Below are 22,290 nucleotides of genomic sequence, written 5' to 3'. Positions count from 1 at the left end.
TTTACATTTCAAGTTTACAGTTCATATATTTTTTTATTTTTTTATTTTCAATGTTATTCTGCCCTTTCTCAGTTATACATTGATACATGTTCTATCTTGTATGCTGTGTGGACGTACTAGCCTATTGTTTTTACTGTAGTAGTTTTTTTTTTTACTACTGACTGCAGTGCACTACAATAATTCATTTTACTTTGCATTGTGTTGTGTATAACTGTGCATGTGACGATAAAAATCTTGTATCTCTTCTCGTATCCACTAACGTGGATGAGGGGTTTTTGACCTATATTGTAGTCAGCCAACAGGGGGAGCACTTAGGGGGAACCGGCCAACCACCGTTAAAAAACAAAAGAAGAAGAATGAAGACCAGAAGAAGACGTAAACATGGCTGCTGTTGCTGAGATGTGAAAGAGAGTATTTAGAGTAACTTTTGAATTAGTTAATGCTTCCGACATGGACAGGACGTATCAGTACGCCCAGTCAGGAAATCAACAGCCCCCTATCTACGATGGTAGTAATATGCAGACGCCGTATATCGCTAACAGACAGCCGACGAGTAGCGGGTTGCATGGACCTCCGCCCCCGGACCACAGTCTCCTACCGTGGGAACCTACACCCCCGGCTCATGACGGTTACTCGTACGATTCACCCGGAGCAGCTGGCCCCGGAGGGCCTCGCTACGCCCTCCCGTATGGATTCGACTACTCCATCCCCCCGCCTCCTTTCAGCTACCCACCGCCTGGGCCCTTGAGCATGGCACCCCCTCAGATGAACGCATACCGTAGCTCCAGACCCCCTTCGAGTCAGACCTTCTCCCAGCCGTTCAGAGCGGGTCCTCAGCCCCCTCGGTATGATTTCGAGCCTGGCCGTGACAGGAGTCTAGCTAAGACACAGCCGGGAGATGAGCGAGCCCTGCAGAGGATGCAGGACACACAGTGGCTCAGAGGCTTTTTGCAGAACAGAAGTAAAAAGTCCAGGGTTCCAAAGACCCAGCAGCAGCAGCAGACGCGCCTCAGCTCAGTCCCTCCAGTCAGAAAGACACTGTACCGGCTATCTCAACTAGTCTCACTGATGGAAGAGTCCTGTGAAAGCCTGAAACACAACCTGCACGATGTCACTGTGTGGAGCGAATCCTATTCCACGACTTTAAACGTGATGAAAGAAATATGTGACGAAGGGAAACTCCTCAGTGACGACCAATGTTTAGATCAACTGAAAGCTGACGCGTCTCGTTTTGCTCGGAGAAGAGCCCTGAGAGAGAGGGCCAGGAAAAAGCTGCAGATGGAGGAGCAGCAGGCCAAGGACCGCCGTTCTGTGAAAGAGGCCGCTATAGATAAATGGATGATGAAGCAAATACAGCAAGTGGAGGACAAGAAGAAGGTAAGGACTTTGTCAGCAGAGGATCCATTGCTGCAGTGGAGTTGAAGTGATCTTGTGATTATATAGCTCTGGTGAACTGTAGAGGCTTTTACAGTTACAATGACACATCTCACAGCAACTTGGGGTTCAGTGCCTTGCACAAGATCAGTAGAAGATCAGTGCATTTTCACACACGTTTGTTTATTCAGGAAAGTAATTTATTTGTACAGATCAGTCAGTTGCAAAAGGAAGTGAAGCCTTGTTTTGGACGTCTGACACAACTTATAACAGCGGTTATAATGACAGATGAACATTTCCAGTTACAGTTGATCAATGGTCTATAGAGACTGGGAGAAATATTAGTTCATTCCTTAGAACAGAACCACTTCACTTCTGAGATGTTGATGGGTTATCTCACATGATCTGCTTGTTTCAGTTTCTCTTAAGATTCATCTCACAGGCAGGTGTTCGGACATTTTCTTTTAAAATTTGCTGGTATATTGGTCCATCAATGATGGCAAGTCATCCTGGACATTACCAGCCCCATGTTTCTCAGACGGGATGAGGTTCTGGTGCTGGAGTACAGTGTTGTTTTCTCTCTGACATGAGCCTCTAATTTAAACCAAACAATTCTACTTTGGTCTCATCTGTTCACAAAACATTTTCTTCTGGCATAGTCTTCTGGTTTGTCCACATGATGTTTAGATAATTACAAATGGACCGAAGCTCTGTTTTTCTGTGTCATGTACATCATTAGCGACTTAGCAGGACATGATTCAAGATGGATGTGGACAACAGGACAGGATTTCATGTCTAGATACAACAAAATTGTGTCAAGATGCTTTCCAGAACCCAGAGCGTGAAATGGAAACATCCCCTTTATTAAAAACATAAATCACTGTGGTCAAAGTTGAGGATAGAACCACAGACGGACGATGATGAGATCATAAGGCGTAGTATCATCTGTGTTTGTGAATCAGGAGCGGGAGCTGAAGCTGGCTGCAGACTCTGTTCTGTGTGAGGTGAGGAAGAAGCAGGCGGACATGAAGAGGATGGAAGATGTCCTGAAATCTTTGGAGAAGCTGCGCAGGCTGAGGAAAGAGGCAGCATCCAGGAAAGGTGAGAGGTCACTATTTATTTAGCTCCACACCCCCCGTTTTCAGTGGAAGTCGACGTAAACAAGATTAGATGACAATATTCAGCTGCATTGTTTTAGGAAATCTTCCCAGGCTGTGTCACTGTGGTGGAACAGGTTGTGATCAGTGTATTGGTTATAAAGAAAACATGCCAATACTTTTAGAGAAGTGCTTCTATATTGCCAGAAGGTCTTCACCTTTTTATTCAAAATGTCTTAAGATTACTATTACATACTGTATATGGTACAGTTATGAATCTTTAGTTATAAGTTATAAATCTTTTGTGAAACTGTTTTGTCTACAATCATTAACCCTTTATGCGTGTGTGTGTGTGTGTCTGTGTGTGTGTGTGTGTGTGTGTGTGTGTGTGTGTGTCAGGTATCGACACTGAGCAGCAGTTCAACCAGGTATTCAGCAGCAGACTGGAGCACATGGGCTATGTGATAAAGAAGAGGATGGCGGTTTACTCGGCAGAGGAGAAAGCTCTGATGGTGATGCTGGAAGGAGAGCAAGAGGAAGAGAGGAGGAGAGAGCGCGAGAGACGGATGAAGAAGGAGAAAGAGAGACATTTGCACAGGAAACACAGAGTGAACTCTATGCTGTTTGGAGGTGAGAGTTTGTCTGGTGGGAACGAATCACCGTCTGGTGTGTTTTATAATGTAGCTGATCATGTGTTTCTCGGTGTGTTCCACAGAGGAGCTTCCCAGGGACAGTGTCTTGCAGCCGTTCATTCAGTATTACAGCCAGGCTGAACATTCCCTGCATGCTTTGATACAAATCAGGTTGGTCTTCATCTTCACGTCAGGTTGTCATACAACAATGACTTCACACACAGACTCAGATAAATATTCATGATTGATTAAAAATTAATTATTATGATTTTCATGATTTATTCATGTTATTTATTTCCATTTGCTTTCACATACTGTATTTTCCACACAGGCTCCTGCATAAGACAGAGCTCTTTCTGAAAAAACAACACACACATGAATTGACTTACGTTTTTAGTACTTCTCCTCATTTAGTGAAAGACGGCAAATATTACCAACACGCATCCACACAAGTGTACATTTTAGTTGCATAAATGAACGTAATCATAAATAGAATGTCCGTTTTAATACTGTTCAGAAAAGCCTTGATTCCTAATCCAAAGCTTTCTCCATACTTTTTTCTTCCTGTCATTTTTTAACAGGTTGCTCGTAATTTCATCTGCTCTTTCAAATGTGTTTTTTTTTGTTTGTTTGTTTGTTTTTTGGGACAAATTCTAATTGGGCCTTTCTACTTTTGAGGCTTTTGGAATAAATATAAATAATCCCAAGGTTTCTCACAGTTCTACTCAAAGCCAGGGTAACACCATCCACAAACTAAATGACTACATAGTGAATCTATGAGGAGTTTAGGAATAAAAACAATGAGGGCAGAAAGTAACAGGTCATCCAAGTCCTTATGTCTGATCTACATAGCAGTGAATGATTATGCAGTGCTTCCTAATAGTATTTCCTAAAGGAGCCTCAGAAAGATCTATAAGAGAGAAGGAGTCCAAATATAGATTAAAGCTGTAAGCAGCAATGAACCGGCCCTCACACCCACTGCCTGGCTGCACTTTAGTTGTGTCTCACTTTAACCCCCCCCCACAGGGATTGCAGTACTTTCAGATGCTACTGATGTTTTAATGGCAATTTCAAAAAACACCTTACTCTGAATGGGCACGATGGTCATGTTGCATAACTTTTACAAAAGCTTTTGATAACAGTTGCGCTACAATGTGAAGTTTATTAGGTTAATTCTCAAGGAGGAGTTCCATAATGTACAATGCTTGTAAATGGACTGAATAGGCGACGGTATTTGGAAGATGTACTATTAGTAAATATCCCAGTGTCAGTCTGTTCAGGGATGGTCTCTTTTCAAATATTTGAATTTTACGGAGCTTTGGACTCTGAATGTGTTACAGAATCACAGTATCATGTCACGATGAATGTGTCATGGCAGACATCCACATTTAATATATGATTTACCAATCACAGCCGTTACAGTCCACATCTTCACAGCACGTAGTTCCATTTCTAGAGAGGTTCACGTCGTAGCTACACAGTCAGTGTCCTGTGGTGCTATAAATTGTGCATTGAAGTAGCATCTGATATTTTGTGACTGCCAGTTTCTGACGCCTGGAAGTCACACATACTGTTCACCAGTGTTTACAGCTTTTATTTGCCATTTATTGTCTCCATTGAGAAGCTTCCTGAATGAAACTGTTTTGTTTCAGGAGAGAGTGGGACATGTTCGTGGTTTCAGCAGATCACCCTGATGGCTCCTTTATACCTCAGAACTGGATCCTGCCAGCCCCCCCATCCGACCAGGCCTGGGCGTCTGCCGTGCAGACTGAAAGCGATCATGATGGTCCTTGACTCATCTGTGCTGTCTAGACAGTTAAAGCTGCCACTCAGAGCCTCCTATGTGCACACAGTGTGTAAGCACAGCTTGAGATGACCAAAACAAGTGGTTAGTGGAATGGAATAATGATTGTTTTTGATGTTTCTACTGACTGTGAAATGTATTTATAATTTGAACAATAAAATGACTTTTTATTAAAATAATGTGACGTCCTTCTCTGATAAGATAAAACAAACACCAGGTTTATTAAACATTTTATTGTCAACTATTGAGTGAATATTACTAGTTTTTATGAGCGTTCTCCATGGCAGTGTGTTGGGTATCTTACCTGCAGTGACGCTAATCATGACGAGCATGAGTCTGTAAACACACCCAACATACGACAAAGCTGATTACTGTAAAGAATCAACAAAAGCTTTTATCTCCACGTACAGTAGCCATAGAGCAAACACAATCATCATTTGAATAAAAGCCATTCATTTCTTTGGCCTCCACCATACGTTCCATTGTGTTGCACAGCTCATCTCTAACAGTATCTGTGTGCTGCTTACTGCTGACCAGGTGGTGCACAGTGACTTTTTACACATTTTAAATGTGAAACACAACTGCCTTTTGGTGCTGGAAGACACAGCCAAGCTTTAACTAGGAAACAAATCACAATCACTTGGATCCATGAATATAAATACACAGATTACAGCAGCTTTAAGTACTTGAGTTCAATGACTTTCCAAGGCCTGGTGCACAATCTGGACTACAATCTTCAATCGTTTACACCCACTGAAAACAACCTGCCACACTGCAGTGCCAAGCGAGCTTCAGTGTAATGTGATGGTTCCCTCAGGGTTCATAACTATAACCGCTGAGACCAGCACACAGGCATCCGATGAAAAGCCATCATGGGGGTTATGATGCTGTAATTGTCTGTCTTTACTGCTGTAAAAATGTGTGATGCTTTTACTTTCCATGTTGATGTGTGTGTTGACTGTGTGGGCAGTAAGTCAGCTGATGGGAGTTACTGGAGGTAAGTGGATTAGGGTTCCAGGTGGTTCTCTAGCCAGACCTACGGCGTGACGCTTCAATCTCCGATCTGCACACACACAGTCCGACTGGAAATCCACAACAACTCACAGGTAGGAGCTTTTATTCTTCTAATCTAAATAGGAAAATACATCCGTGTGGTTGACAGACAAGTGAGTGTTACACATGTTCATTTTATTTAGAACACACAATTATATTTATTATTATTATATTAATCTATAAAAATAGGATGTTTGTGCAAAGATACTGTGAATATTCACCAGTTCATCAGTCTTCTACTAAACTCGTAAATGGGAAATTTCAGATGAGACACCAGAATTTTTACCAGGCAACATTTTCTAACAGGTTTAACAATAATGTCAAAAGTATGTTGCAAACTAATAATCTAGTCATATGCATTTGGTGACTTTTGTCCAGTAGCATTAGCATCTAAGCACACACCTAACACCACGATCAGCTTAGGGAGCATCTACTCAGTGCCGCTGGACATCCTGGAGACCATCTGTCTGCTCGGTGTTTTGGTGTTTCTGTCTGATTAACTTTGACTGAACAGCAGGGACCAATACTAAACAAACTGACATTACTACGTAGACAGAAGCAATCTGTTCACTCATCTGAACTTGAGCAAAGTAAAGCCTCATTTTACATTGTAACAATGAGATGGATAATGACTCCACAGTGTCACTGACTGGAGAAGACAAGCTCACTTGTCCCATAGTGAGTGTAACATGCTGCCTTGTTGTTTCCTCTTTTCCTTTCCTTGCACATGGTTCAGTCTTAGTTGTGTAAGGCACTCCACAAATTAGATAAAGGCTTGAAGCAGATAGTATTATGCGGACTGTAATCCTTAATTGCTTTTCTCACTTTCATTCACCTGGAGGACACTTAGATATTTTCATCCATGTATTTAGCTGAGATGCAGAGGGTGTGAGCCGGTTCTTAGTGGTCACTCCAGCTGTAAACATTTACAATTGCAATTGCAACACAAGCAAGACAATTATTCATCACAACCCCTTGTTGTTTATTTGACAAGTCAGGCTTCAGAACTACAACTCTACTCAGCACGTCTCTGTACAAAATTAAATCACACAATTTCTTAGAACAAAGAAGAAATAAAGGGTGCAATAAATGAATTCATAAATACATTAGAGATGTTTTTGATCTGTGCTTCCATCATTTGTGACAAAAATGAAAAAAAAATTGTTGAAGAAGGAAATAAGTGTGGAAATAAATAATATTTTAAAAAAGGAAAAATGTATCTGCGAGAACCTTGTTAAAGACATACTGAACGCTTTCAGTGAGGCTGCTTTGTTCACCGTTCGTCACTGGTGTCAAACATATGGCCCGCAGGCCAAAAGTGACCCTCCAGAGGATCTAACCTGGCTATTATTTATTTATTATTTTTAAAGGATAGTTTATCAGATGTAAACAAGCATACATTTCATACTTTTTCTTCTTTGCTCTAAAACAAATGGAAAAGAGAGTTGTTGTCACTGGGTTATTATTCTTTTGTTGGGCTGATGAGTTTGTCAGCCCTGCCGTAGGTCATTTGTAACATGATAATGTTTACTACACAGATCTGCATCATTTGATCATTATACTGCACAGTAAATTACATCAAATATGTATACCATCAACTGAACAAAGACTTTGAGTCAGCTACAGCCTTCCAGTAATACAGATCTTGATGAGTGCAACCAAACCACAAGCTGAAACTCCTCAATGAGGCCAAATGGGTCCAACTCATGGGATCATAAATTTTCACTGTGAGAAGGGTCCCAATAAAAAAAATAAAAAAAATAGATGTCAGACTTTAGTGAAGGTGATGTGACTCAATTTATTCAACTACAGTGTGAACGTGAATGTGATCATCACTGAGCAGTAATCTGCAATGTTTTACTGCTAATTTAATGAGTTAGTACACAAAATATTTTAAATCAATTGAATTGAATATTTCATGTTTTTGTTCTAAATACAGACCTTTTGTTGTGGCCCACTGACTAGCTTGTTGTGGTCAAGACATCCAGCTTGAGAGACTCTGTACCAGTGCTCCCTGAACACTACAGCTGATCTGTGTCTCTCAGTGTCCGGTGCGGTATGGATGGTGTCCCTCTGAAGATGCCTGAGGCTGCTGCCGTACAACAAGTCAAAGATGACATCAAAGTGACTCTACCTGATTACCTCACTGTACTCAGAGAAACAGAGGTCAGTGTGTTTTCCTCTCTGTCTATGTCTATACTATTCTATGTATAGTGTACTTGCTCCTTTTTCTTGTACCTTCTGATAACAGTTTGTATCATTATCATTTGTTAGGGTTGTTTGAGGTTTGGTTCTCTTGGTACTTAAAATGCTTTACAGTTACAATAACATACCTACCACTGGTCCACACAAGCATACACACATTCATACCCCTGTGTTCATGAGTCTTGCTCAGTGATAAACATGACCTACAGAGCCTCTACTGAGTTTGGCCAATCCAAATTTTCCGCGCCCACAATTTTTTTGTATAGAGGTAAGTTGGCTCTGATAATAGCTAATAATGTAATCCATATGGTCCGGGTTCAAGTCTAGCTCGGGAACTTTCTGGGTGGAGTTTGCATGTTCTCCCTGTGTGCCCTGTGGTTTTTCTCCGGGTACTCCGGCTTCCTCCCACCATCCAAAGACATGCTCGTTAGGCTGATTGGTGACAACAAATTGATCCTGGGTGTGAGTGCGAATGGTTGTTTGTCTCTGTGTTTGGTTTGTCCTGTGATAGACTGGCGACCTGTCCAGGGTGTACCCCACCTCTCATTGCTCTAGCAACCCCCTCAACCCTAGTGAGGATTAAGCAGTACTAGGAGATGAGATGAGATGAGAAATTCCAATGGCATGTTACCAGATTCATATTTTGATAAGGACTATATCTTGCTACAGCAGGGAACAGTTCTGCCTGCTGGCCTCACCTCTTGGTTGCCATGGTTTGGGATGACTAATAAAATTGCCCAGATTTGTAGTTGTAAGAGCTTCACCTGCCAAAGTGTGATGAATGCTACCTCTCCTCATCAGCTTTTCCCAAAGTTTTCCAATCATCTATAAAGGTCAGACTGTGTGATAGATACCACCCAGACAGCTATGGAAAGATGTCATCAGATCTAGCAGAGGTCCAAAATGGTTCTGGCAAAGTTACAAGTTGATTTCAGATTACTTTTGGTGATCTATTGTAGTTTAACTGGGTTTCATTACTGCCAATGCAAATAACACTCTGGAGCTCCCTGGGAACTAGACTAGGTTGGTTTGACCCAAATCCATGTATGACTGGCTACTACTTGTTTTCCATCGCACAGAGTTAGGCTTCAAATCCAGCGTTCCAGACATTTATTAGACCTATCAATATTCCTGCATGCTAATATAGCTTGACAAATTAAAGTAATTTTAGAATAATAAAGAGTGCTTATTTTTGTGACTAACATGCTGTTTGGTTGATGTGACAGTATGTTTTCAGTTTAGAGCACTGGGTGCTAACTGGGCTTCAGAGCGGCTTCAGCAACCGGCCGGAGCCCGCGTCCTCTTCGTCAGGACTGCAGCCATCTTGTCCGCCATATTGGATGATGTTCAGAAGCCCACAGCAAAGCCGCCTAGCCAGCCGCCACAGCTCTGACTTCTGGGAGCCCAACCCTCGGCAGCGCTCCCACAGCCTCAACCCCACTGTCTTACGCGCCAAGTTTACCATCTCAGACTCCGAGGAGGAAGGAGAGCGTGCTGCACAGAAAGCCAAAATGTGTGTGTCAGCGAAAGCTTTATCAGGGGAGAAACGTTCTGACGCTCCATGTAAGCAGAAGAGAGTGCAGAGAGCCTTCGTCCCCGACTTGCTCAACCCCCCAGCCTGTCTAAGCAGTCTGCCACACCAGCGCAGGAAGAACCTGCGTCAGTGTTCCCTCTCAGTGCTGGACACACCCACACAGCTCAATCCCAACACAAACAACAAGCCCCAGAACCCTTCGTCACCCAGATCCCTCAACACCAAGGCCTCTCCCACCAGAGCCAATACAGTTGACAGGTTCCTCACCATCAGCAACCACAACACATCACCTACGGTAAGAGACAACCAGGCGCATTTGTGGAAACATATTGCAATTGTCTTATTTTAATTAGCAGGACATGCAGGTCATCTTTAAGCTGATTAAATAAATAAAAAATCACTATTCGTGTGCTTTTTGGTAATTTTAATTGCAAAATATTTCAAAGTGTATTGCCCCACACATTTATTACAGTACAACTGACCACCCTACTGTAAGTGATCCATATTCAGTAAAGACTGATACATTTTTCATTGTTATGACTTTTACAAATAAAAACCTAAACCACCTGTCATATAGAACTTAAAAAGTCACATGGATGGAAAACCTCTGTTTTCCATCCATCTGTCCTTGTTACTTTTCATAATCCTACACTGTACTCACAACAGTGTTGTTTTTTTGTTTGTTTGTTTGTTTGTTTGTTTTAACCTTTATAGATGCGCCTCAAACCCGATGTCTATAGAAACCCTCCTGCCACTTTACCTCCACGGGGTCTTCCCTTCTCTGGTTCTGACTCTTCAGCAGAGCTCCTGTCACTTCTGAGCCCTGAGGAGAGAGACTTGCTGAGGGCCATCACTTCTCAGGGCTACCCCCTATACACCGCCATCACTGCCCTGCAGAGGACAGGTCACCAGCGCCCCGACCAGGTCAGTGCAGTATCCAACTAAGAGCAAACATTTCTGGCAGACATGCAATCAACTTTAGTGTTTCGTCAAGTGAGTACACTGGGTTATTTTGTCTGGTGCTATTATTAACTGTCTTAGCAGTTAGTAAACACAAGGTAGAAGTCCCCCTGCTTGGTAATTTTAGCAGTTATTCCCACTGTGATGCCAAAAAACAAATCACAATTGCACTTAGTGTTTTTGGTCAAAAACTGTTTTAAAACAAACACAGCACTCTAAAAATAGGAACAAAACACCACACACCCTAACGGGATGAAACACTGTGCTAAGCCACCGTAAGCTACAGTAAAAATAAACTTACTCCCAGAGCTAGGTCTGCTTTACACTCCCACCACAAAGAATTGCATAATATATCTCAAACTACAGCGCAGGGTTGATGGGAAACGGTGCAGAACAGTTCACATTAGAAGAAGAAGCGAGACATGCACGGACACACTAATGTAGCTAACTCAACGCTAACTCAGTTTGACTGTAACTATGTCACATCTGAATGCCGTCAAACAGCTCTTCACTTCAGTTCATATTAAAATCTTTATATATATTTATATATAATTACATATAGTTGGCTTGGTTAAATACTTCTGAGGTCTTAAAGTGCATGACAGCATTTATCCCGAGTAAGTGGCAAGTCCATTATCTGTCGTTCCCTCGTTGTCAATAAACACGCTGATCTTTCAGCTGTTTAATCACTATGATAAGAACCACTGCCTTGCAGAGTGTATCACTGTATGCCCTGTGTTTCACTGAACTGATTTCTGCAAGAGAAAATGCAAGATTCTCCTCAGATCCTCAACTATAAAGTTTAGTGTATTCCTGAGAAGCAGAATGAAATAACGTATAAAGGAGAGTGGATCATTATGAAAGCAAAGCTGAAATGAAGCTATAACCCTGTGGAAAGATCACCTGTCGCTTCCAGCTACCAGTTGCCTGCTCTTTATATCAATTAGCTAAAGACATGCACGCATGTAAAATTGCTGAACCTTTAGATTCATTATGTCACTGGCTATGGTTCACTGCAGAGCGAATTAATTTGTTTGGATTATTATTACCTTCAATAAGTTGGGTTGTTTTGTTTCTTCCTTTAGACTAACTCAGAAAGGAGATAGCTTTCAGCTTCTGTTCCTGTACTTACTTAATAATGTGTTTTGTGTGTCTGCAGATCGTGAGTTACCTGGTTGCGTGTGAACACCTATGTCAGCTGGGTTATGACATGGCTCAGGTGGAAGAAGCCCTGGAGATGTTTCAAAACTGTGAAACAAAGGTAAGACATGCAGAAAGAGATGGAGAGATACAGATACAGCATCACAAGTCTTTAGTCTTCTCAGAGACAATTCGACTCTTTTCTCCTGATAAAGCATTAAATGTAGTGAAGCATCACGTCTTTTGTTTTTCCCTCTTGAGGCGGAGGAGTTCCTTCAGCTACTGAGGCAGTTCAATGAGATGGGCTTCCAGCAGAATGCCATCAAAGAAGTGCTGCTTGTCCATGAGAACCACAGAGAACGGGCTCTTGAAGAGCTAATGATGCGTGCGGCCTAACACTGCATCAACACACACGTGCTGAATAGAGTGAACAAAGAAACATGTTAATGTTGATTGAACTCATGCTGTCTGTGTGAGTCTAAATGAAATGAGTAGTTGTAGTAATTGTGAACTGATGGTCCTTAAAGAAATTAAAGATTTCTTTCCAGTTAAAGGAGCAGTGGCCATCAAAGAGACATTATAAAACTGAAGGCTAAGAGAAACATCACCACAACATGTTGTCACTGATTCAATTAAAGCCACTAGAATGGACCTTTTTGGTTCATCACAGCGGTTTGTGGTTCGTAGATGTGTCTATCTGTTTTATTAGTTACCAAATAAACGTTGTGCTATGCAAATACTGTGATGTTCCTATAATGTGCTGTCAGTAAATAACACAGAGAGTGAACAAGTCAGCAGAGCACTGCCTGGAGACCTGGGGACATTGAAGTCTGAACCTGTTTGAGGCAGTTTCCCATAGGGAAGACAGGATTAGACAGCCTCACCAGACATGTACTGTATGTATTGATCCAGTCCTGACAAAACCATTCTCAAAACACCAATCTCAGGCTTTGGCCTCCATTCGTCATCCTCAGAGGTTCAAGCTCAGGTTATAGCAGTCCATCACACATAAAAAGAAGTCATCACAGGACTTGTAAAGCGCCATTAGCACTCACTAACTACTGTGTTGATAGTTGTAACAGAATCCAGTCTCTATTAGCCTCTGACTAGCATCATGTAGTCCTCCACTTACATAGTTCTGTGTCAACGACAGCCACCCCTGCCATGGTGGTGCTGGTGTTCACAGGTCCATGTGTGACGGCTCTTCACTTTGTACATTGCAGAATTTTATGCATTTCTGCACAAAACTGACTTAAAACTTCAGTGGATTTTCACATAAGTCAATAAGTGAACCCCAGTTTTCAATATCTGGTGTGTCTTCCTTTTTGAGTGATCTTTGTTGTTCACAATCTGTCTGAATGTGCATTTGCAGATTCCAAACTCTCTAAGGATGTTTTTTTATAACCTTTTCCAGCCTGATGATTAACTCTTTTTCCCCAGAAAGTTCCTTTGTTCGTGCCATCATACACTTCCATAAACATGTGTCAGATCAGACTGTGACAAATCCCATTTTAAACCAAATGGGGCACTGAAAGACACCTCTCATTACACTGAGACTGGAACTTGTGTGACAACACGCTTTAGTGCTTAAGTAGAAATGTAGAAAATGCTGTTTTCAACATTTTGATGTTGATATGTTCTTAGGAAGTCTACAGAAAATGTTATTTTATGATATTGCAGATTCTTTCTTCATTTTATATCAAGTGGACAGTTGTAATAAATATATCTGCTTTGTATCACACTGTCTTGTGTTTGTCTTTAGTTTCATCATGTTACTATTATCTGATGGTCATATCAGTGCTAATTACTACACCACATCATAAAAATGAGCAGAGACACAGTCCTGTGATTAAATTATTTACTGTTGTATTAACATTTCAGGCAGATGTCACAAAAAAGTGGAACTATAACTACAATCGTTAACATATGTGTGACACACAGAAGTGGTTTAATCTTGATCAGTGCCACAGCAATATTAGTTCACCAGATCCAAAACATTCAGTCCATATTTTACCAGAAAGAGAGCATTGTTTAGCTAATCATATTCGTCTAATTTGCGTGCACTGTCGTGCAAAGAGGAGCACCATAAACGTTGTCATGGGATGAATTCATTCACCACGAACTCTTCGCTCTGTCACTGACCCTCCTCCTGAAACGTGGACACCTCTTCCTGCTCATGCTCCTGTTTTTCCTCCTCTGCAGGAACTGTGTACAGGTAGGAGGTATTACCATCTTTCCATGTGACTGAGATGTTTCCTGCTTTGAGGGGGCTGCTGGACACAGAGGACTGTCTTTCTTGTAGCTGCCAGTCTGATCGTGGAAGTGTGGGTGTGGTGGTGTCCCTGAGCGGTGTAATAGCCTGCATCTCCTCACCTTCGTTTTTCTTAGCCAGAGATGCTGCTGCCTTGTACTTTGCTATCTTCTTCCTGCTCCTGTTGGAATTAAGACAGGAGAAGTGTGTCACTCAGCGTACTCGCACATATGGTATGTATGTTGATTGTGGTATAACTTCAGGTCATACTTGTTGGCCACGGTTCCGATTCCCAGCAGCAGAAAACCAACAAGAAGACAGATAAAGGACAGTCCCAGCAGCACGAACTTCCATATGGTGGCTGCAACGAGACAGAGCTGAATAAAGCACTGAGTAACTGAACAGCTCAGAGAATAACTCATTCCATTTAACAGATGGGTTGACACGGACGGTTTCTCCAGTGGGAAGACGCCTCACCAAAGGGAATGATTTTTTCCTACCAGATTCAGCAACAGTGTTGGCCCCCTCCTTTAGGGCAATTTCAATATTGCTGGAAGATGTCCTGATTTTTTTATTATATTGCTACAATTTTTATTACTTTTGAACTGTGTATACTAAGATATCATAAAATTATCAGAATCGGAGTGCAGCATGTGACCAGAGGCCCTTGTGTTGAAGAGAGGAAGATTCCCTTTATGGTAGCTCCAGAAATACGAGCACCTAATCCTAAAGGAGTGAGCTCAGTAAAAATCTACTATGAAAAGATCATAATGCTAAATAAAATGGGTTTGATCTTTGTTCTAATATCACAAATCACAACACATAATAGCTGAGAGGTCAATGAAAATTATGTTCACAAAGCACTTGTCAAACAGATCAACATTAATTTGGTTCCATATTATTATTACTATTATTGCATTTGGATAGCGACTTCAAAGTGCCAAGTTTGTGTTACTTACTACAGGCTCCTGGTCACAATTTCAGTCTCAACAGTATAGAAGCATGTTTTCCATAAGAAACCTCTCGTAAGAAGCATAAAGGAGCTGTCTCCTTGATGTCTGCTAATACCAGCAACCTGAATCCGTCTGTGCTCAGGTCCGCATTATTATCAGTTTCTGCCACCACTCAACATTTGTTATTATTAAAGAGAGCCCAATTCAGAAGTTAAACCTGCCAACTGCCTTTGCAACGTAGAAAAGATTTTGGCTGGTGCACAAGTTCACTTTTGACTGTAAGGGAGTTTTACTAATAAGTACATGGTCAAAGATGCATATGATCATCTTCAGTTCAAGGCAGTTTTACTGTTATGTGGATGGGTAAATGCATCTAAAATCTAAAATGAGTGCTTCTAAGTTTGTGTGTTAAGGAACGGGGATGAAGAAAGCAAAGGACTCGCAAATCTACTTAGCTAAAGATCCACAGTTGAAGTAACACTCTGACAGCTGAGGGAACTCAGTTATTTATTTGAAGCTAGCGGCATCTAGAGTCAGATCCCAGGCAGTATTCAGTCTCAACACTGGAGATTTCTTTAGCTGTTGTCAGTATTGAAGAGAAATGCAACAATCCTCGAAGCAGTCCAGGGAGTGTGGACCTATAGGTTTACATGGGTACCATAAAAGTGTAGTTTAAAAGTAGGTAAAGTGTTGGTTTAAAAACTCATGACCTCTGTCGGACAGCATCCATAATTGGCATCTACTGTACCTACAACCGCACATCCTGATACGTTCTAAATAATTAAGAGAAACACTTCTGGGAGGATGTATTTTTTCAGGAGCAGCACTTACGATCCTCTGTGCGGTAGTACCAGCGCAAATACTCTCTCTGCTCCTCTGTCATGCCTCCCTGTCCCTCTGTCACTTTTTCTTCTTCTTCGTCTGTGTACTCTGAGTAATCAGATCCCCTCCTGAGTCCTAAAGAGCAGAACACATCATCATCATTTTGTTTTCTGTCGGATATATTTATATACATACTGTATATTTATTATGTATCTTTTGGGCCACATGGAGACAGTAAAACAGACAGGTTACTAATATAAACCTCTTTTCTACTGTGCATGAATGCATTTTAATCCAGTTTAATTGTGTTAGAATAACTGTGAAGTATAGAAACAAAATAATCCAAATATTAGGATTAAATAATCCTAAATGAGACTTACGGAGTCTTTCGTCTCCCTCATCCAGAAGTCTCCACTTTGAACGTTTGACATGTCGCGTGAGAACCAGATCCTGACCTCTGACTGACAGCAGCAGTGTCTTATTTCTGCTGATCAGTGTCTCCCCGTCATAGTCCCACATTAAGCCTTCGGCAACGTCGTCTTGCCCATGACAGGACCTGGTCTGGGGTGTCTCTCTCTGCTGGGCCCACAGACATCTGGAAGAACCAACACACATCAGCCTGCCCTGATCCGTCCACATCCACTGCTGAGAATCTGAGTCCAAGCTGCACTCGTTGAGCATGAGTTTCCCTGTATCTGCTGAGTCCTCCAAACACAGGTTGTTGTGGGCGTTCTGAATCATGAATGCCCTCGCCCCTGGAAGTGTCAGTGAGAAAGCTTTAGAGTCATAGATGTAAATGTATAAAAATCAGCTGTGTCTGTGTCTGAATGAGCCATTAATTTACCTGTCAGAAGGAGAAGCAATAGTACTGACACGTCAAACATATCTGAAAAGGGAAAGAGCATCGTTTTAGAAACCACAACGTCATGAAACAACTCTCTTCTTCCAAGCATTTGCTTGTCACATTTTCGGTAGTTAAATATATATTGTGACAAGAGACACAAAACAAAATGAGGATCAAATGTGAACAAAACCATACTAAACAACAAAGATATTTCCACACTCAAGAAAATAGACTATTGGAGAGACTACATCACACATAAACTCGCTCACACTGAACCTCGCGCTATGCATAAACTATGCTGTTTTATAGCTTTCCTGAGACGTCATTTCACAGACAAACCCCATAAAGTTGTTACATTCCAATCACTGAATCAGGACTGAAAATGTATTATTATAACATCAGTAAAACCTATAAGAAGTAATGGTTTGAAGAAATGTTATTCAGCATTCTATTTCCAGCAGTTCCTTGTAACACTGTCCTTCTAGCAGTACTTTTCTTTTCATCTTCACAGCTGCTCGGTGACAGGGCTGATGCAGGGATTGGCTGCTATTTAACAGTTTAAACTGTAAATGGTCTTGTATTTATTGCTCGGTGCGCTTTAGACTCCCGTGTTTCATTGCATGCAAGCTGGTTAACATTCCCACACTGAATGGTGTTGCTTGTACAAAGCATCTTTCTGTCTATTAATTGGTACATTCACAGGTGCATCTACAAATTCGCTCACACAAGTAGACACACATTCACACACCAGCAACTACTGAGCAATGGTCGCCCCAATGGTCAATGCACCAGATTTTCGATATTACCAGATTTTAATGGACAATCAGGACTCCCAAAAGGGCGGACTGAGACCAACAGTCTGAAAAGGAGGAAAGCAGTGGATGAGTGCGTAGAGGTGAGCCTGACTGAGGGATGAGAGGAACTGGCCACAAGGGAAAAGTAACTGCATCGATGCAGCAGGCCAACCTTTCAACTAATCAGCAATCAACCAACCTCGTCCAGCGAGGTTCAGCTATTGACTCACTGGAGCCTGTAATCGCTTCTCTGTGGTTCTAGCATTGAATGCTCACAGCCCTTTAATCTAGATGGAGAGCACACTGTGCTACACCTAAACTGCCGGATATGGAGAAGGAGCTTAACTGTGTAGCTAGCATCTACTTGAGCTCCTGACTTCCAAAGTAGTGTCAATAAATTATTAAGTCAGTATGTGAATTAGCTATCTCTCACCAAATGTGGTAACAAAGTGTGTCTGCGTCTGCTGAGATATTCCAAAGCTGTGCTCGGTTAGAGGTTCATAAACACATCTGCGGTCACCATTTACAGCTGCAGGAAAGGACAGAATGAAGACTGTAAAGATTGCCACTTCTGACCAGAAGTCAGACCACTGAACACATGCAGTTTGAGAAGTTTATATTCTATGTCACGTGGTTGGATCACTTAGTTGTAATCATCCATTTCCAAATTGTAACATTTATTTATCATTTTGTTGAGTTTTTGTGAATTTCATATTTTTTCAGTTATATTAGTTATTATTTCCTGTGGAAATCTTGATCCCACACAGTCATTTTTGTACTTCCTGGGTTTCGGTAGTTCCTCCTGACTGTGTCTCACTGTGGCATTGCTGAGGGTATGGGAAAGTTACTGCTGTGCTATTCATTCATTTTCTCTGGAAACTGAGCCATTTAGTTGATAAACCTTTGTGTAAAACAGTCACTGGTAGAAGGAGTAATAAGGGCTCCAGCTTGCCAAGAGGAAAATAAATGAAAAGTCACGGGCAAGAGATGTGAGTCACGTGAGTCACGAAAGTCACTTTTCAGTGTAAAAGGACAAAGAATAAGCATGGTGATAACTGTGTGTGTCTTCTATAAACCAGCCTGCTACTACATAAGAACATATGAACACTCGTTCATACTGTGCGTATTGCACTGTTCTATTCCATCATTCTACTGTACAGTGCTAACCTATCAGGCTGTAAGATACGGTCCCCTCCCGTAAAAGAGCTGAGCACATGTGAAATAAGAATTTAAGAATCAGCTGCAAGCCTCATTGCAAATATGACCCCAGAGAAGTACTGCTCCACAAGAGTTTACTGATTTAAACGCACACATACACACACACATACACACAAACGAAAAACTTAATTAGTGTACTCACTTCTGTGTTGTTTCGGTTCTAGTTGCAATGAGAAGGAGGGAGCGTTCGAATGCTCAATACAGTGAAAGCTGCACGAGGAAGAGCTTTCTAAAGTTCACAGGGAGGAGTCTGCACATCATGTCATTACTCCCTTCTGTAATAAAACTGAGACTGTGTGACATTTTAAGCAAATTCATTCAAATTAATGAATTAGTTAAAAGTGTTATTTCTGGGAGCTCATTGTGTTTGTTTGTTTGTTTGTTTGTTTGTTTGAGTTGCACCATCTCCACATCCTAATAGGAAAGTAAGTCTCAACAAAAGCGTTGCATGGTCTTTAAACAAAGTTCACACAGTAACATTTCAGGTCTTTGACCCGATGCCTGGTTACTGTTTAGTCATAGTAACCTTGGCTTTTCTGTTTGTGAAGGTACGTAACTTCACGGTCAACAGTCTGCAAGCAGGGCCAACGAGCTATAACACTTAACAGTTTATTGTTATAGCAGAGGTGCGGAGATGTAAATAACCTTTGTAACTTCATTTCTGTTTAAATACAAGAACAAGTGAATGCTATGTTGATAAGATAAGATTAGACAAGATAATCCTTTATTCATCCCACAGTGTGGACATTTGCAGTTAAAGCTGACAAATGAACACTTGTGCACTTCTTTTCTGTTTGTCTACACCAACTGAACTCTATTGCCAGTCATATGTGCTAGGACTACCAGAACATATTTCACTCACTCTGATCCCAACCTGCAGACCCAGGATCTGCAGAGTAAAACCACCAGTGAGAATGGTCCAGTTGTGGTTTGTGGAAGTCACCTCGAAACTGCAGGACTGCTTTGATAACAGAGTGGTAGGGAAGGGAAGAGGCAGAGGGAGAAGATCTGGAGGAAGATGCAGGATACATTCATTCCTGCACAGCAAATGTGACAACATGGAGGACAATGATGTTGTTTCCCAACCAAATGCCATAGATAGACAATGAAGTGAGGCCACCGCTCAGGGAGCGGGACGTCAGGTCAGAAGATAAACAGGACTACAGTGAATTGAATGCAATTTTATTCATATGACATCAACAACAATACCAACTGTCTTAAGATGCTTTACAGAACCCAGCCTAATACCCCCAGCAAGGACTAAGGCAATGGTGGCAAGAAAAACTTATCTTTTAACAGGCAAAAGAAAAAATCTTGAGCAGAACCCAAATTATATGGAGGGACCCATCTGCCTGAGACCGGCTGGGTAGAGATGGAAAAAGAGGGAGAAGAGAACAGCAGGAGGAACGAGATAAACACATGTCTGACTTACATGTAGAATCTGATCTAGATATACCTGGTGCTACATGAGAGATTGATAATGATGATAAAAAAAAATGTGTTAGTGACAATAGTAGTTTAGTTGCTAATGATTGAATATAAGAGGTATCATAAGCAGCTTGGAGAATGGCGCATTGACAGACTGGACAGGTTGATGAGACCAGGACCACACATGAGTAGTACAGTGCTCTGCAGATCAGGAGCACAATTTTAACAATATTACACTGGTGAAAGAAAGCATTCTTGGTCACTTGCTTTATGTGAGAATTAAAGGACATATCCTGATCAAATCAAAGTTGGCCACAGTAATGCCATCCAGAGAGAGTATATCATTAAATGGTGAAAATCATGCAATGCATTTTGTTTAGTAGATCTACTGAGCAAAATAAATATAGATTGTATGACCTAAAACTGAATGACACCTCTGCCATATCACAGCCTGCCATACCGCAAAGAATATTTCAAGCTTTATATCAGCAAGGAGCTAAAAACATGCACTGTTCACAAACACAATGATGTGTTTCTGATTTGGCATTTCATCTAACAGCTTCTCCAAAAGCCTGCACTGTTCATGGACCTCTTGACTTTGGTCTTCTGTATAAAATATATAAAGTATACTGTATATTATATAACATAAATACAGGTCTACAAAGCTGAACAAAGCCATGTTTCACATAAAAAATTGCCACAACATTTGTACAGATGACTACATTGAGTGTATGGTCAGTGAGTATAATATGTGTTTAAATACTGGATTTATTTTAAATGGCCTAATCTAACAATAAAATGCACTTTAAAAGACTTCATCAAATTTGGATTGCCACACTGTTGACAAGGCATCACATTCAAAACCTGGATGGTTATGTATAACTTGTACATTCTTACAAGCTGAGCCAATGACACAATAAAGATATGTCTGTCTCTTTAAACTTACAACAACCACAATGTTTGAATTATGGTCAATGAAACATCTGATAAAATCTAAAATGGTATTCATAGAGTAGTAATTACTGTAAGGTCAAAGTTCGTTTCCGAGATTGCATTAGCGTGTTTTATGTGCTCACAAACTAATCATGTTTTATGATTTAGATTGCACTCGCTGCTTCAGTGAGAGCTTTGCACACATTCTCTCATTCCTGTCATCTCCAACAGTAGTTCCTACATGTCTTGAGCGTTTGTTGGCTTGTTGGTCCAACTCATCCCAGGTCATTTGATTGTGGAGCTCCGGTCATTTGTAGCAGCCCTCCATCACTCTCCTTCTAGGTCTAATGACCTTTACAGAATGGAGACCGTCAAGATTGCCACTACTGACCAGATGCCAGATCACTGAGCACATTCAGTGGTCTGAGAAGTTTGGGAAGTTTATATTCTCTGTCACGTGATTGGACCACTTTCTCTGTTGCAGTACAATACCAGTGTAGCTGTGTACTTGTGTAGCATTAGTGAAAATGCACTTTTAGTTGTAATCACCCATAGACTGTCATCGGGGTCATTGTCCTTGAAAAAACAATCATGATTCCACTAAGCACAAACCAGATGGCATGTGGAATAATGTATCTACATTGAAATACCCAGGGTCTGACTGTAGAGCCTCTTCCAAAAAAGGGTCAGGGGAGGTTTCAGGGGTGACCTGCTGACTACAGAATTAAATGTAAGATTGGTGGAGGCCATGCTGTAAAGGTTGGCAACAAACGCTCCTACTGTACCTACTGAGGTTTAGTTTAGTTTAACTCTAAACCAGCTTGCCAGACAAGGACTGATGTTACCGTGTCAGTTAGCAAGAAGGTCAGGTGAAGGAGCATTTGAGAAATTAACTGATAAAATTTGCAAAACGGCACCACCCAAAAGCTCATTCTCGAGGCTGTACCTCAAACATGCTCTCCTTTACAGGTGAATGGACTCAGGCAGTTACTCTTCCCTTTCAGATTCAGTGCTCTCAAACGTCTCCATAATGACATAGGCCATGTTGGCAAACAATGAGTACACCATACTCCACCTTGTGAGTTTAAGGTTCTATTGGCACTTTATGACAAAGGAAAGTGAGTGATGTGCATGCTATGTCATTTAAAAATGTCTGTGTGTAAACACTAAGAGGCCTGAGACACATCACATCCAGCTCCCTTTTGGAGCAAGTCTTCAGTTTTAGAGGGTATGGTTCAGTGGATCTGA

General features: G+C 41.3%; 3 protein-coding genes across 5 annotated transcripts; 2 read left to right on the top strand and 1 right to left on the bottom strand.

The window, feature by feature from the left end:
* The first annotated feature begins 329 nt into the window (after positions 1-329).
* pdcd7 (programmed cell death 7) lies at positions 330-5,086 on the top strand. Its single transcript, XM_047581508.1, has 5 exons — positions 330-1,377; positions 2,337-2,475; positions 2,871-3,101; positions 3,187-3,274; positions 4,756-5,086. The coding sequence occupies exons 1-5, from the start codon at positions 451-453 to the stop codon at positions 4,895-4,897; spliced, it is 1,527 nt and encodes a 508-aa protein (XP_047437464.1). The 5' UTR covers positions 330-450; the 3' UTR covers positions 4,898-5,086.
* Positions 5,087-5,973: 887 nt separating this feature from the next.
* On the top strand, positions 5,974-13,535 carry ubap1lb (ubiquitin associated protein 1-like b). 2 transcript variants are annotated; one of them, XM_047581509.1, is made up of 6 exons: positions 5,974-6,013; positions 7,900-8,126; positions 9,392-9,994; positions 10,414-10,623; positions 11,819-11,920; positions 12,061-13,535. In XM_047581509.1, exons 2-6 carry the CDS (start codon positions 8,019-8,021, stop codon positions 12,193-12,195), a joined length of 1,158 nt encoding a protein of 385 aa, XP_047437465.1. In that variant the 5' UTR covers positions 5,974-6,013; positions 7,900-8,018; the 3' UTR covers positions 12,196-13,535. The 2 variants fall into 2 exon arrangements, with proteins under 2 accessions (XP_047437465.1, XP_047437466.1); XM_047581510.1 differs by having other exon boundaries at positions 5,980-6,013; positions 8,006-8,126.
* A 108-nt stretch (positions 13,536-13,643) lies between these two features.
* si:cabz01068815.1 (solute carrier family 51 subunit beta) lies at positions 13,644-18,936 on the bottom strand. Of its 2 annotated transcripts, none has more exons than XM_047581511.1 (6): positions 18,824-18,936; positions 16,670-16,711; positions 16,206-16,580; positions 15,835-15,960; positions 14,321-14,411; positions 13,644-14,231 (listed from the first exon to the last, which is right to left on the bottom strand). In XM_047581511.1, exons 2-6 carry the CDS (start codon positions 16,707-16,709, stop codon positions 13,934-13,936), a joined length of 930 nt encoding a protein of 309 aa, XP_047437467.1. In that variant the 5' UTR covers positions 16,710-16,711; positions 18,824-18,936; the 3' UTR covers positions 13,644-13,933. The 2 variants fall into 2 exon arrangements, with proteins under 2 accessions (XP_047437467.1, XP_047437468.1); XM_047581512.1 differs by lacking the exon at positions 18,824-18,936 and adding an exon at positions 17,897-17,986.
* Positions 18,937-22,290: the final 3,354 nt, after the last annotated feature.

Source organism: Mugil cephalus, chromosome 3, assembly GCF_022458985.1.
Source record: "Mugil cephalus isolate CIBA_MC_2020 chromosome 3, CIBA_Mcephalus_1.1, whole genome shotgun sequence".
Classification (NCBI taxonomy): Eukaryota; Metazoa; Chordata; class Actinopteri; order Mugiliformes; family Mugilidae; genus Mugil; species Mugil cephalus.
Note: the sequence above shows the minus strand (reverse complement) of the source record. Positions and strands in the feature narration are given on the sequence as shown.